Here is a 12660-nt window from a genome sequence, read left to right on the forward strand (position 1 = left end):
AGTCTGGATGAGTTTATCTTTTCTTTGGATGGGCGGCGGGTGGTTGTTAGTGTTCAGGTTCCAGCTTTGGAGGTGGTGATACAGAAGGAATAAGGCTGGTTATTTGAGTAGTTGGTGATGAATGGAGAGAGGAGGAATAGCCAGGGCCACTGTATTATAGTATAATTTCGATCCTCTACGTGCACGAATCCTGTGTCTCGTTCTACTCTTAATTCCAGCTACAGATACGACTAAGTTAGATGCTTAGCTGCAAGAGAGATTGTAGATATCATGACTATTGACGCGCTCGCCATGAACCAAAGACGCTAGAAGTAGAAGGCATCATGTAGAACAATTGTCACATGATTGCAGCAATGTATGAAGTGTAAGGTATAAGTAAAGATTTATCGATGATATCAGTATAGGGAGAAGAAAGAAAAAGAAGGCATAAGAGTATCAGTGCGTCATGGCAATATGCGTAAGTTCATTCATGTTGATTTCGCATAACCAAGAACCGAGGCTCGTTTCATTACCCAATCCCCATCATCATTACGCCCAATGCAAGCTTCCAATCCAAAGTCAATATCAAACCCATCATGCCAAATGCGCCGCACCGCCGAAACGTAAAAGAGTATGGTATGTATGGTATGTACGGTTAAGAGGGTCACTCAATCCGGGGAGGACTCCTCGACTTCTTCCCAGCGGGACTCAAGCTCGCTCTGCCGAACGTGCGTTGCGTCGTCAGCAACAGAAAGAGGACGAAGAGGAAATGGAGGGGGATGTAAAGGGATTTCAGGCTTGCGCTCTGGAGAACAACATACGATCTTCGCCTCTCGCCTTCCTTCCGGAATCCCTCGATCGTCTTGGCGATTTCCTTGCGGCCTGAGCGCGCGTCGACTTTCCAGCCTCCCAGGCTCATGCTGATTTTCTCGGAGGAGTTGGCCTTGAGGAGTCGTTTTAGGAGAAGGTGGCGCATGCTTAGGCAGACGAAGACGCCGCAGTCGCTACCGTTTTCTTGGACCGGTGAATCTTCGAGGTTGCAGAATCTGATTCCGCGGTTGAGGAGCGCGCCGAATTTCATTGTGATTGTTTTGGCTTCCCAGTAATTCCCTGGTGGGAGGGAATCGTAGTGGAAGGCTACCCCATCCACTATTGAGATTAGGAGGAGAGACCAGTGTGTGCCACCTTCGGCTTCGGATACATTTCGGCAGTCGTTGACGGGGAGGAAGACGTGCGTCGTGCGGGTGAAGTCTGGTAATGCTTCGCGCAGGGAATGTGGATTCGGTGTCTGAAGGATCATGAAGGACATGCTTGGTCGGAGAAGAACGATATCGGAGGACTTGTACTGTGAAAGGAACTCGCGTTCCAAGTATCTAGTTCGGCCAATCAGTCATGTTTGGCCATGGTGCAACCCCGTTCTGGACTTACTCCTCCCAGAACGATATAATCTAATGCAAGTTAGCTTCCTCAATTACCGCATATGACATTGTGAGCTACACGAACATTATCTGTAAGCCAGTCGTCCTTGAGTGATTGTAAGTCGCCTCTTGTCACTAAAGCAGGGTAACAAAGTCAGTTAAGGTGTCTGCCTGTACCTAGCAAAAGCAGAGCACGCATTATGATGGTCAACATACACCTGATATCGTGATCTATGAGTTCGTATCCAGTCAGAACAGCTCAGAGTATACTCAATCACCCCCAAACCCTCATCACTCACAGCTTAGATATGCGTCATCCGGATTCAACTGCGCATCCATTATCGTCAGTCTCCATTCAATCCCATAGGTCAAACCACCAAAGAACCTGAAGGAAGACATACCGTATCGCCAAACCTCCTCATCCTCTTCTGAAGCTTCCCAAGCCCGCCGTCCCGCATCGTATCCGGGTTTGATGGTCTGTCTATCCTCAACCTCTATCGCCTATACCAGGATCTCCAATCTCTAGCCGGGCGATCCTGACTCTGCCTCGGCAGTCGAAAAGAACAAGCGAAAAGTGACGCCCCGTCAGGACACGAGTATTCGATATTTCAGAGGACCGCTGGCTGAGTGGGATTGTCGAAGACCTCGGTGTTGACGTAGTCCGTCCGTACTTTATTCGCTGGAGGGGAAAGAGTGTACAAGTGCGCGGAATCGGGTCGATAGATCACACGAGGCCGTGCTCTGTACGAGGTAAGGTTGTTTCAAGAAAGCGAGGGGCGAGAAAGGGGTATGGCTATGGCCGTGAGCGGTTAAACCGGGGTTCTGTAGAGAGGGGAAGTAGAGAGAAAAGAGTCGAATGGGCCGGTTGCCTGCTGTGACTTGTGACAAACGACGATCGGGCTGCCAGAGTGACAAGACTCCAGTGTACAAGGTTGGACGGCCTTTCTGGGGAAGGTTGTGGCGCAGGCGCGTGTCCCTCACGTCACTGGTGGCGCTGTGGCTTGCTGAGGCTGAGCTGCAGAATCTCTACACTTACAGAGTAAACTTATAGTAATGAGTCAGGAAATTTATTGTTGTCAAGGGGTATCTAGATGTACATTCCACGGCCATCCTTGCGGATATGCAGTTTCTCTCCATCAAAGCGGCCGAAAAGCAAACACCGGCTCCTGGAGAGCATTACAATCATAAAGTCGCTCACCAAACGTATTAACGTAAAACAGAGAATCAAACAACAAGAACCAATGTTATGCGAACAACTAGTCCATGTCACTTTAGAACTTGACAAGAGAAATGCATAGAAAAAGGCCGTCAGTTGTAGACAGCCCATAGAAATAATGAGATGAAATAACAGAGCATAATCATCAGACGTCGTAAACAGACCCACTTAGCGGATCTGGCATAAGGACTGTGTAGGGGACAGCATGAGACCAGGCGGTCGGTCATGCGTTTGGTTTCCGGAGTTCTGGAAATATCCAGCCTCGGCTTCAGATACCCGAAGGGATATCTCGAGAGAAAGTGGGAAGGTAATGATGAAGTGCCATGAAGCAGGCCTCGACAGCAGCTAGAACCTCAGGCTGAGAGTTTGGCAAAGTGTTTGTTCCATATCCAACCAACCTGGTGTGTTGAGTCGTCTTGATTGCGTGCCAGCCAAAGTTCACCCTTCTCAGCAATGACATCAAAGATTTCCCCCGCAACATACGTCAGGTAAGGGTATCCAGCCTCACGACGAGCTCGATCGATATTGAATTCGTAAATGCTAGCCGCAAGGAAGAGAACTGCAGGCTCTTTGGTCGGATTGGCCTCGTAGCCTGTCGTCTCCTGCGGATTGTCTGACATGGGCATCGCTGACGAGAAGAAGCCAGAATACCGACCGGCAGGAGATGTAGGTTGATTTTCATCTGCTGCGTCACTAGGGGCCTGAATGACATCCGCTAGGAACGGTGTGTCGAGACTGAGACTTGGAAGCCTGGGGAAAGACTCGGGTGGGTGCGAATGTGAGGGAAGAGATGTGTTTAATGCATTGTCAACCTGTTGCAGGACTTGGCTTCTGGGGAGCTCCGGTGTCTCAATCATAGGCCGACCAGATAGGGCCGAGTCGGCACGATGGCGGCTGAAAGACATTTGAGATTGGGCGTCGATGTTTGGGGATTGGAACGAGGGATTGCTGGTGTTGAACTCATGAGACGCTTTAGGAGAGTCTTCCATGGCTCGAGTACTTGAGCTGTGAACTGTTGATGGGCGACGAGGAGAACTGACACCCGCACCCGTCGAGGGCGTGTTGAAGTTGACGAGGTTGAAGGTATCAGCGAGCAAGGAGCCATTGCAGATCCCAAGAGAGAGCACCTGCGCTTCCGAGAAGTTGAACCGCGTAGTCCAGTCATCCACGATTTTCTGAACGTCCTCCGGGAAGGAGTCAATCAAAGGTCCAATCTTCTTCTGTAGAAGAATGTACCAAGTCGTCTGAATTTGGACAAAATTTTTCAGACATGCCTCCATCAGTTTGGCTGTTAGAGAGTAGAGCTTTGGGAGTTCATCTTTCAGCGTCTCGTTGAGGGCAACGAATTGGTCTGCTTGTTCTGCTGTCTTCTTGTCCGGTTTATCTCCTCGGGCCTTGATGCCCTTGAAGCGCGCATAGTCCATCAGGCGCTTATCGCGCTTCTTCATGACTCTTTGGGGGCCTTCATGAAGTTTGAGCAGCGTGACCATGGGGTCAATGACGGTCTTCCTAACAACATCGAGCTACAAGACAACGTTAGTAAAGTCCAAAGTAATGCTAGTTGCTGTGGACAGTCACTCACATGCTCGGGCAAGGTCGCCGCCATGATATCTTGCACAGATATTTTAAAAACGCGCCATTTCCCTTCAAGCTCAGGATAGCTGGTCTGGAAAGCATCGATGAACTCTTCAATAGCAGTGACAAACTCGAGGAAACGATCCAGAGATCCCTGAGTCTCACGAGTGTACATTTCAGCGTCGCGCATGACCACCTGCAGTTGGAAGAAATTGTCACCGAATCTCTGGGCGAGAGCGTCGTACTCCTTGTCAGCGACCATGTCAGACAGGCCTACTTGTTGCTTCAACTTCTCCGTACGGCGACCGAAAGCTTTGGACAGGCCCATCCTCACATCCGATTCTTTTCTCTTTCGCCCAACGACTTGGCCAACCACATCGGCCCGCCTCTTCATCTCGTTGATACGGACGGAGATGTTGGTAACTTCTTCCAGACCTTTCACGAGTGATGCATGGTCTGGATGGTCAAGCGGGGTCGAGTCAAGCAGTTCGGAAAGAAGGAGAGGGTACTTGAGAATTCGTTGCACCGGTTTAACGAGTAGGGAGTCCAGGTCCCAAGCACTCGTGAGGTCCGAAGCCCACTCTCTGCACTCATTCAGCCATATGGACACGTTTGTACTTCGCTGGAGTGATTGGAGCTTCTTGTTAGCAGCGTCATGATTCTTCAGATATTCAGCGTAGACCTTCTCCATGTGAGAAATATGGATCAAAAAGGCCTGACCAATGAATGTAGCCTTGTCCTTTTCCAATTCTGACGGTCCTGCTCCTTCGGATGACTCTGGGTCGTTCTTCGAAGCGTGAAGACTCCGGCCGCTGCGTTTACTACTCCATCGTTGCGACTTGGGCATGACATACACGCTCTTAGCCGCCTCCTTCAGCGCATCCTGGAAGGTCATGGAAAATTGCACAATCTGGTCAGAGTTGGCAAAAAGGATCTTGATATCTTCCGCGGATAAGTCCAAGCAAGAACTCGAGGTTCCTTTGTAGATATCATCCACAACTTTCATGTCTTTTCCAAACGTGTATTCGGTGTCAACAAGTTCCTTAACGACGTGCCTTCGCTTCTTGAGGCGGCGCTGCTCAGGCGATGGAGAGGAGGAATCAGTGCGAGCCTGTTCCAAGCTTGACGGCACTAAGGAAGTTGCGGATGAATGCCTTGCCTGAGGAGAGGGCGAGACTTCATGATGCCTAAGAGAATCATCGCTGCTGCCAGTGCTGCGAACGGGACCAAGGGGCGCAAAAGCAGTGGTTTCTGAAGGCTGTTGGATATGCTGGATACTCTGAGGGCGGTGTACTGACTCTTGAACGCCAGTATCCACCTGCGCGTCTTTTGGCGGTGATGGGGGCTCGTGGCGAGGCATTGAAAGATCGTTGAGTTCCCGAGGCTCTGGCTCCTGGGGTGATTGAATGTTTATGGCCAGACCAAGACCTGTATGACCATCTGTGTTGTACGACATTTGAGGGTTGGAAGTCTCAAGCCTTGGCGTTGGTGCACCGTCATTTTGGGGGTTTACATCGGCCGCTTGGTCCTGCGGTGCATACGCATCATCGGCTGCAATCTGCATCCAATCCATGATAGATGGGGATGCATGTTCCCAATCATCCCGTAGCACCAAACTAGCAGTATGAGAGTGTCGATCGGATGCGGTGAATCCGTCAATCTTGGATATCATGACAGGGTCATCTGTCAAACTATCAGTCCTCCCGTCCGCCCTCAGATCCTGAGCAGAAAAACGTGGTTCAGGAGAGGCGCGAAGGTCAAGCGGAAGGCTGTTAGGTCTGCCACGTGCAAGCTCTTCGAGATAAAGCTGTGTAATCTTCTTCGAATCCCAACCGCCAAGTTTTGCTAAGCTGGGTGCCTTGGAGTGCCCAAAAGGCCTGCGAGAAGTTGCATCTTCTTGCCTCGATCCATGTCCTATGCCGGTGGTTTGAACACTGGTGTTCGTGATCTGTTTGCCAGGATCGGATGGAGTAATCGAAGAAGCAGAGCATGACTGGGTCGCCAGCTCACTATCCTCCGCGGATTGATGTAGTTGAGAAAGGTCATCTTCACTTCCATCGCATTGGCCATCGGTGGAACGTTGATTACGCAAAGATGAGGACCATGAGCTCATGCTCCATCGGTTCGAGGTCTCTCCAGCTGTCTGGTTACCCTGCACCTGTAAATTTGTCTTCTCTCGGGGCTCACTGTGCATTGTATCATCGAAGCCCAGTTGATCCCTCAACAAGATTGCAATGGGTTCTCTGTCGTCGTTGTCAGATAAACCATAATCCTGTTCATCGCATGAGGAGCTACTGGGACTCGACTCGCGGATGCGCATAATCTCACTCAGTAGAGTTCTATGTGAGGTATGCACATCCTGTTGGGATATTTCAGCTTGCGGTTCCGGGTCAAATGTGGTCACAGGCGAATCCGCAGAGCAAGAAGTCGCAGAAGAGGCCGGGGGCAGAAAGGATGACTTGGAATCCTCTTCTCCCTCTAGGGCTATGACTGGATGACCTAGGGTCGGCGAATCCATCGTCATTGCATGAGAGTCGTCATTCGGGACGTTGGTATCAACATGGAGTTGTGGGAATGCCTCTTCATCTCCCTTCTCGCGCGGTCCATCCTCACAGAGATCTATAGACTCGTCTATGACAGTCGCCGTGTCATCCGGCTGGGCAGTTGGCTCTGGTATCACTGATTCCGGCTTGCTTGGTTCGGTGTTGGATGGTCTGTTATCCTCGGGCTTCGAAGTGTTTCCCTGCGCTGAAGCTCGACGACGAAGCTCAGCTGCCTCCTCCCTTCTCTCATTCTCTTTGACAGTGCGGTTGAAGGCCTGCTGGATTTTCTGTCGTCGAGTAGCGAAATCGACGTTCCCTAGTTCTGGTAGCCTTCGTTCTCGCGGCCTTGAATTCCGGAATTCCCGCTCTCGGTGAATCCGCCTTTGCAGATTTGACACTGTTTCCCCGACTCGGGACCGAGATGTGGTAGAAGCAAGAGATGCGGTTTGCGATACGGGTTGACGTGGTCGAGAGCTGCGTAAAGGAGGTGACTTCTTCGGAGGCGGCGCAGCTATGTAGGCCTCCAAAAGTGGGCTTTTGTCGGGAAGTTTCGTACGGGAACGGCCATAGCCCGTTTCTCGCCTTCCACGAGGCGGGGTGGGAATGGTATTTGTAGGGCGCGCTGGATGACCCTGAGTAACCAGGTCGCGTGGAGATTTAGGTGATGGTTTGGGGAGGCGACTCGACCCTTTGGGCGGTAGAGGCGTTTGCGGATTAAAGCGGCCACTCACGGGTGAGTGAGCCTTCGCACTCGAGGGTGAAGAATCGCCAGAAGCGGAAGGTGAGTTGAGGCGGCGAGAGGAAATAGGAATGCGAGACTTGGAATGGGGGCCGTCCAAGTACGTGCGCGACCCAGGCTGCAAGGGGGCGGAGACCGCCATATCAAATTCGGGCGCGTGCGTGCTAGCAGCCAAAGGCAGGTTTGCTAGGATATCGCTCCTTGTTCGTCGATGGCGACTTGAGCTTTCCCCTGTGCTTACAGCTTCTAAAAACGGCGTGCGCCCTAGGTACCACGCAGTCGGGGTCAAGGGCGTTTGTGTGTATGACGGATCAAACTGATCTAAAAGAGCAGGGTTAGGACTTGGGATGCTCCCTTCAGACCCTCGACGTCGCAAATGGGACGGTATCCCATATCCCTGGAGATTCGTGTCGACAGTGAGCAACTCCCCAAACAGAGGCCGTCGTGGAAGCAAATGCGACGGTTGATGATCGTCCAAGGAGCTATTATTCAATTCAGTTGTATTCAGTTTGGGCGGAGCAATATGTGATGGAAGATCACGGGCTACCTCTCTTGTCGAATCCCACGGAGAAGCTTCTTGTTTTTGTGATGTTGAGCCGCCAGTGTCTCGCCTGAGAGACGCCGCCCCAGACTGTATACTATGATCGACGGGAGCTGGGCTAGAAGCCCTGGAATGATCTCGGGAAGCGGCTGCAGAAGCGGATGGAAATGGGAGGACTTGATCGGCGTTGTTGTTAAACTTGTTGATCAGGTCTTTGAATGAAGACTGTTTCGAACGCACCGCTGAGGGTCGCACGGAAGCAGAACCGCTTGGATAATCAGACAGGCCGCGACGAGAGGTGTCGGACACTGAACGATATTGACTCCGATCTACATTCGACAAGCCCGACAGCGTGGCAGGCCCCGAACGGACTCGTTGTGAAGTATATACAGGGCGAGCCTCTGCAGCTGGATTGGGCGTTCCAGATAGGGAACCACTATCTGCTCGGATCCCAGCGTCGTCCTTCGGAGGTAATGTAGGTGAGAGGGAGCGGTAGTATTCGTCAGGGTCGGGGGAAGATCGATGGTCGTGGTGGTTGCGATAGCCGTTCGGAGCTACGGTCGCGGGTAACGCGAAGGGTTGTGAACCCGAGACGTTCTGCTGGGTAGTATATGTGGTACCTGACCGGGAGGAAGGCGGTTGGGAGGATGGAAGAGTCAGCAAAGGGTCGTGGGCGGCGGCGGTATTGGAAAGAGCGTCGTAGAAGCGTTCGGAGGTGCTGGGCGAGGAGAGACGCCGGGAATGGGGGAGGCCGGCGTCAACGAAGCCAGAAACGTGTTCGACATCGCTGTCGGACATTTTTCATACATGGGCGAGGCCGCCTTTTTTCGATTAAATTTCAGTTAATTCAGGTTAATGTGTCGGCAGATGGGGGTCCTTCAAGCACCAATGGTTGGTGGAGATCGATTCTGTTCAAGGATGCTAGTCTGCGATGCGTTGTTCACGGCTGGTGGCCACAGGCAGTGTTGCAGATGGACCAGCCAGAACTACAAGGCAATCGTCACCGGTTGGTACTACCCAAATAAAGCGTCATATTTGAAACCCAGGGCAAGATCACCAAGCTCCAACGGGTGATCTGAGATCTGTGTCCCGAGGGGACGCAGCAAGCGATTGACGTGCAGCAATTAGCAGGAAGGCGAAGCAGACAGTGGGGGACTAGGGGAGGGCGTAGGATGAAGAAGGATGATAAGGCGAGAGAGAGGGGATTGAAGAAGGCGGAACAGGGAGCCCGACGTTTGACGGGGTCGCAGTAGTGAGTTCGAGTTGGGGGGGAGAGAGGAGTCGAGCAGGGGGTTGAGGGGAAGTCACAGGCGGGCCGAGAGGGGAACTGGCAGTGGTTGAAGTTGCTGTTGGATCGGAAGCCTGGGCAATAATGGCGGCAATATTGTCAGAACAGTAGGTCGTAGTTGGGGTGATTTATCACCAAGTCTCAAGAAGACAAATAACGACGGAAGAGAAGAGAAGACAGTTGGGATGGAAAGACGTAGATACGTGATCGTCACTGGCGAGCTCAAAGTCTGGGAGAGGCCGCAAGTGGGCCACAACAGTAGCCCTGTTTGGCTTTTCCTAGAACGACGCTCTATAGCTACAATTTAGTCTCTGGACTACAAGATGCTAGCACTATTACTGAGTACTGACAGCCTGTTGGGCGCATGATTTCACTTTCAAACGACGATCGCCTCGGATCAGCCTCCAGTCGGACTGCCAGTAACCTCTGCTTTACTACTATCTGTTTACACTACCTCTTCACTGTTCAGATGCTGACCTCCAACACTCTGAGACAAAGGATCTTGGACCCGGAAGTCTATCGGCGCGGTGTCGGGTTTCTTTGTCTCATTCCTCATCGGGCTATCGCCCGAGTCCAGCCCCAGCATAAAAAACTTCGAACGCTTGATCGACGATCTGAGGTTCAATACACCAAAGTGCAGCAGGTTTTCATGTCGCATTGTCAAGACCGAGGAAGAAACCCAACAACGGCGATGTTCTGGAAGGAAAAATGATTGGACTGGAAGCAAAGGTGTCATTCCACTTTCCGTGAATAATACGATTAATCAATCTTGAAGGTGGCCATGCCCGAGTCTAGAACGGTTGGCGATTGGGCCAGTGGCCGGTCCTGAATTAATGAAGTGCAGGACCATGGATGGGAGATTCCCGGCATTGATTCAGGCGACGACAAGGTTCAGCTTGTTTGGAGTGACACGGGAGAAGCTATAATTACCGAAGTTCTCCAGAGTCCAAGCTGTGGTGTTTTACAGTTTTATCCTGCTGCCTCACTCTGGAGTAGTCTGGACTGACTCATCAAATCAATCCTCACTGATCAGCTCGAGGCCTCGATTGACCTCAAATTAGCGTCTGGTTAGTGCCCACTGCTGCCCACCAGATCTCTGGGAGCCCGAAGAACGCCTGTGACCATTTGATTGATTGCTCACAATGCCTTTCAATCTGACTCCTCCCGCATGTGACGTCTTTCTTATTTCATGCATCCACAAGACATGAATATCAAAATATCCTCCAAAAAAAAAGAAAAAAAAAAAAAAAAAAAAAAAAAAAAAAAAAAAAAAAAAAAAAGCACTCTCCTGCCCTTCTGGTATAAGGTCACCAACCAGATCCCTGGGACTCTGGGGAGCCAGGCACAGTCGCCAGGCCGAGTCGTCACGGACACCGTTCATCGCAGGCCTGGACCAGCTCATAATCATCAGTGGGGGGCGCTTCGTGGCCGCCTCCCTCGGTTCCAGGGATCTGAGATTCTTCAGGGCGCAAATTTCAAATCTTCATCAGTTCTACGCGAGCAATATTATTGATCTGCAGAAATTTCGTCCATTCTGTGCCAATCTTTGCGGAAGTGTGCGGATGTCAGTCCACCATAGGTCGAGTTAAGTTAAAGTGCAACGACGCGTCCGCGGCCCGCAGAGAGCTGAAGTTTCTTTCGTGACCTAGGCTTGTGACAGGAAACGGGTTCCAAACTTCGCCTACCAGGCTAATCGACCTCACAGCTTGCCAGACCCGACTTGAAAAAAAAATTTTCTAGCTCGGATCACCGGAAAACTAACCACACAGTAAGATGATTTCCTTGCCCTAGGATTCGTCTGATATGACCTGTACGCTTGGCGCGCTGTGTTGTTCCATCAATCCGTTCCTGGCCACCTCTGCGAAGGAAGTGAGAGATACCGCAAGTTCAACAAGGCTGACTACCTGACCAGATGAGGTTCATGCAGCAAACAATGCTTTTTCATGCTGATATTTCTGATTACGCATCGGTTTCTCCGGCGACTGGAAGGATCAATACCTAAGCTGCAGAAATCTTCAGGTGCTTATAGACTCATTCGTGTGACTACACTCGAAGCCTCTTCCGCAAAAAAGGCACCGCAGCCGACCCGACATGGCACATTTGGCTACAGCCGAGGAAAAGAACCTTCAAAAGCGATAGACTATCAACTTTCCCATCCAGTGGGAAAAAGTCGGTATTCTCCGATGTCCGGTGAGGTATACCCTAAAGCATGGATTCATGCCCGATATACTAGGAGCCTACTATGAATGTGGATACCAGTTTGCTGGCGGCCGGTTCAAGGAGGTTGCCTCACGCGCTATCCAACGCCAATCAACTACAGCTACGTTCTGATCAACTAGCAATTTTAACAAAGTCACTCTCCAGATATTGCCAGTCTCTGGCTGTTCTATCGCTCGCCTGGTGGATGTTTGTTTTAAGACTTTCTAAATCCACCCATTGTTCGTTGCGTGGTGCACAAACGGCCACGCTCCTGCCGGGGGCATGAGCACCAACATCAGCATAGTTAAAAATCAAGCTGAGCGGCCCGAGCTGCCTACAGGAGGAGAATATCTCCGAAACTATTTTGTAGAGGTTCTTCAAGCCAGGGCCAATAATGAGTGGATTATTTGATTAGCAATACGGACTCGGTCCGTCTGTCCTGCAGAGACTGTCCCTTGAGCCCTTGCAGTGCTCAAAGGTTTGAAGGTTCAATAAAGCAGCTTAAAGACATCTGATAAAGTGTACATTCTAATATGTAAATGAGGAGCTTGTGCATAACTACTCTCAATGCTGGACACAGACTAATCGCTTGGATATATATAGTTGCTTCCTACGAGCTTTGCATACAGCTATGGGAACGAAAGAGCCGGACCACCATGCTCACCGAAGCCTTAAATCATGAACAACGCTGATATGATCGAAGTCTTACTAATTGATTGATGGCATTGTTCAAGGGCTCGTACCTAGAAAAGCACCTTGGCTATGTAGATCAAGCACTGGTCTAATGTTGCTCGCGGGAGCTAAGATACCGTTCCTGCCGCGCGAACCTGGATGTTCTGCAATTAATTTCACCCGTCGAGTCGTACAGCAAGAATATTGTCCCATTCGAGCTTTTTGTATGCTTCAGGCTCTCACTTTTGTGGGTGCGGCGCGATCTGACTGTTGTCCTCCAGTTCAGTTCCTTGAGCACTTTCCCTTGCGTTGCGCGTCTCTTTCGCGTCTCCCTTCAACTTCCTCTCTACTGACAACTTGTCGACAACTGGAAGAAGGTTTCGATTAATTGGATATATTCTCTATCATGGAATGATATTTTTTGTAATCCGGATGATCCATTCGCAACATCATGGGCCAAAAACGCAAGAGGCCCGCCAAACGGGTGAAG

At 50.8% G+C, this 12660-nt stretch overlaps 2 protein-coding genes across 2 annotated transcripts; both read right to left on the reverse strand.

Moving 5' to 3' along the window:
- Positions 1-194: 194 nt before the first annotated feature.
- On the reverse strand, positions 195-1962 carry BDV17DRAFT_73450 (Ulp1 protease family protein). Its single transcript, XM_073765047.1, has 6 exons — positions 1799-1962; positions 1697-1724; positions 1614-1628; positions 1483-1532; positions 1408-1427; positions 195-1352 (listed from the first exon to the last, which is right to left on the reverse strand). The coding sequence occupies exons 1-6, from the start codon at positions 1853-1855 to the stop codon at positions 644-646; spliced, it is 879 nt and encodes a 292-aa protein (XP_073620885.1). The 5' UTR covers positions 1856-1962; the 3' UTR covers positions 195-643.
- A 492-nt stretch (positions 1963-2454) lies between these two features.
- On the reverse strand, positions 2455-9497 carry BDV17DRAFT_251266 (putative Rho guanyl nucleotide exchange factor). The gene is made up of 2 exons (XM_073756410.1): positions 4196-9497; positions 2455-4136 (listed from the first exon to the last, which is right to left on the reverse strand). The coding sequence occupies exons 1-2, from the start codon at positions 8807-8809 to the stop codon at positions 2967-2969; spliced, it is 5784 nt and encodes a 1927-aa protein (XP_073620886.1). The 5' UTR covers positions 8810-9497; the 3' UTR covers positions 2455-2966.
- Positions 9498-12660: the final 3163 nt, after the last annotated feature.

This window comes from Aspergillus undulatus, assembly GCF_047715775.1.
Source record: "Aspergillus undulatus strain CBS 261.88 unplaced genomic scaffold BDV17scaffold_2, whole genome shotgun sequence".
NCBI classification, from domain to species: domain Eukaryota; kingdom Fungi; phylum Ascomycota; class Eurotiomycetes; order Eurotiales; family Aspergillaceae; genus Aspergillus; species Aspergillus undulatus.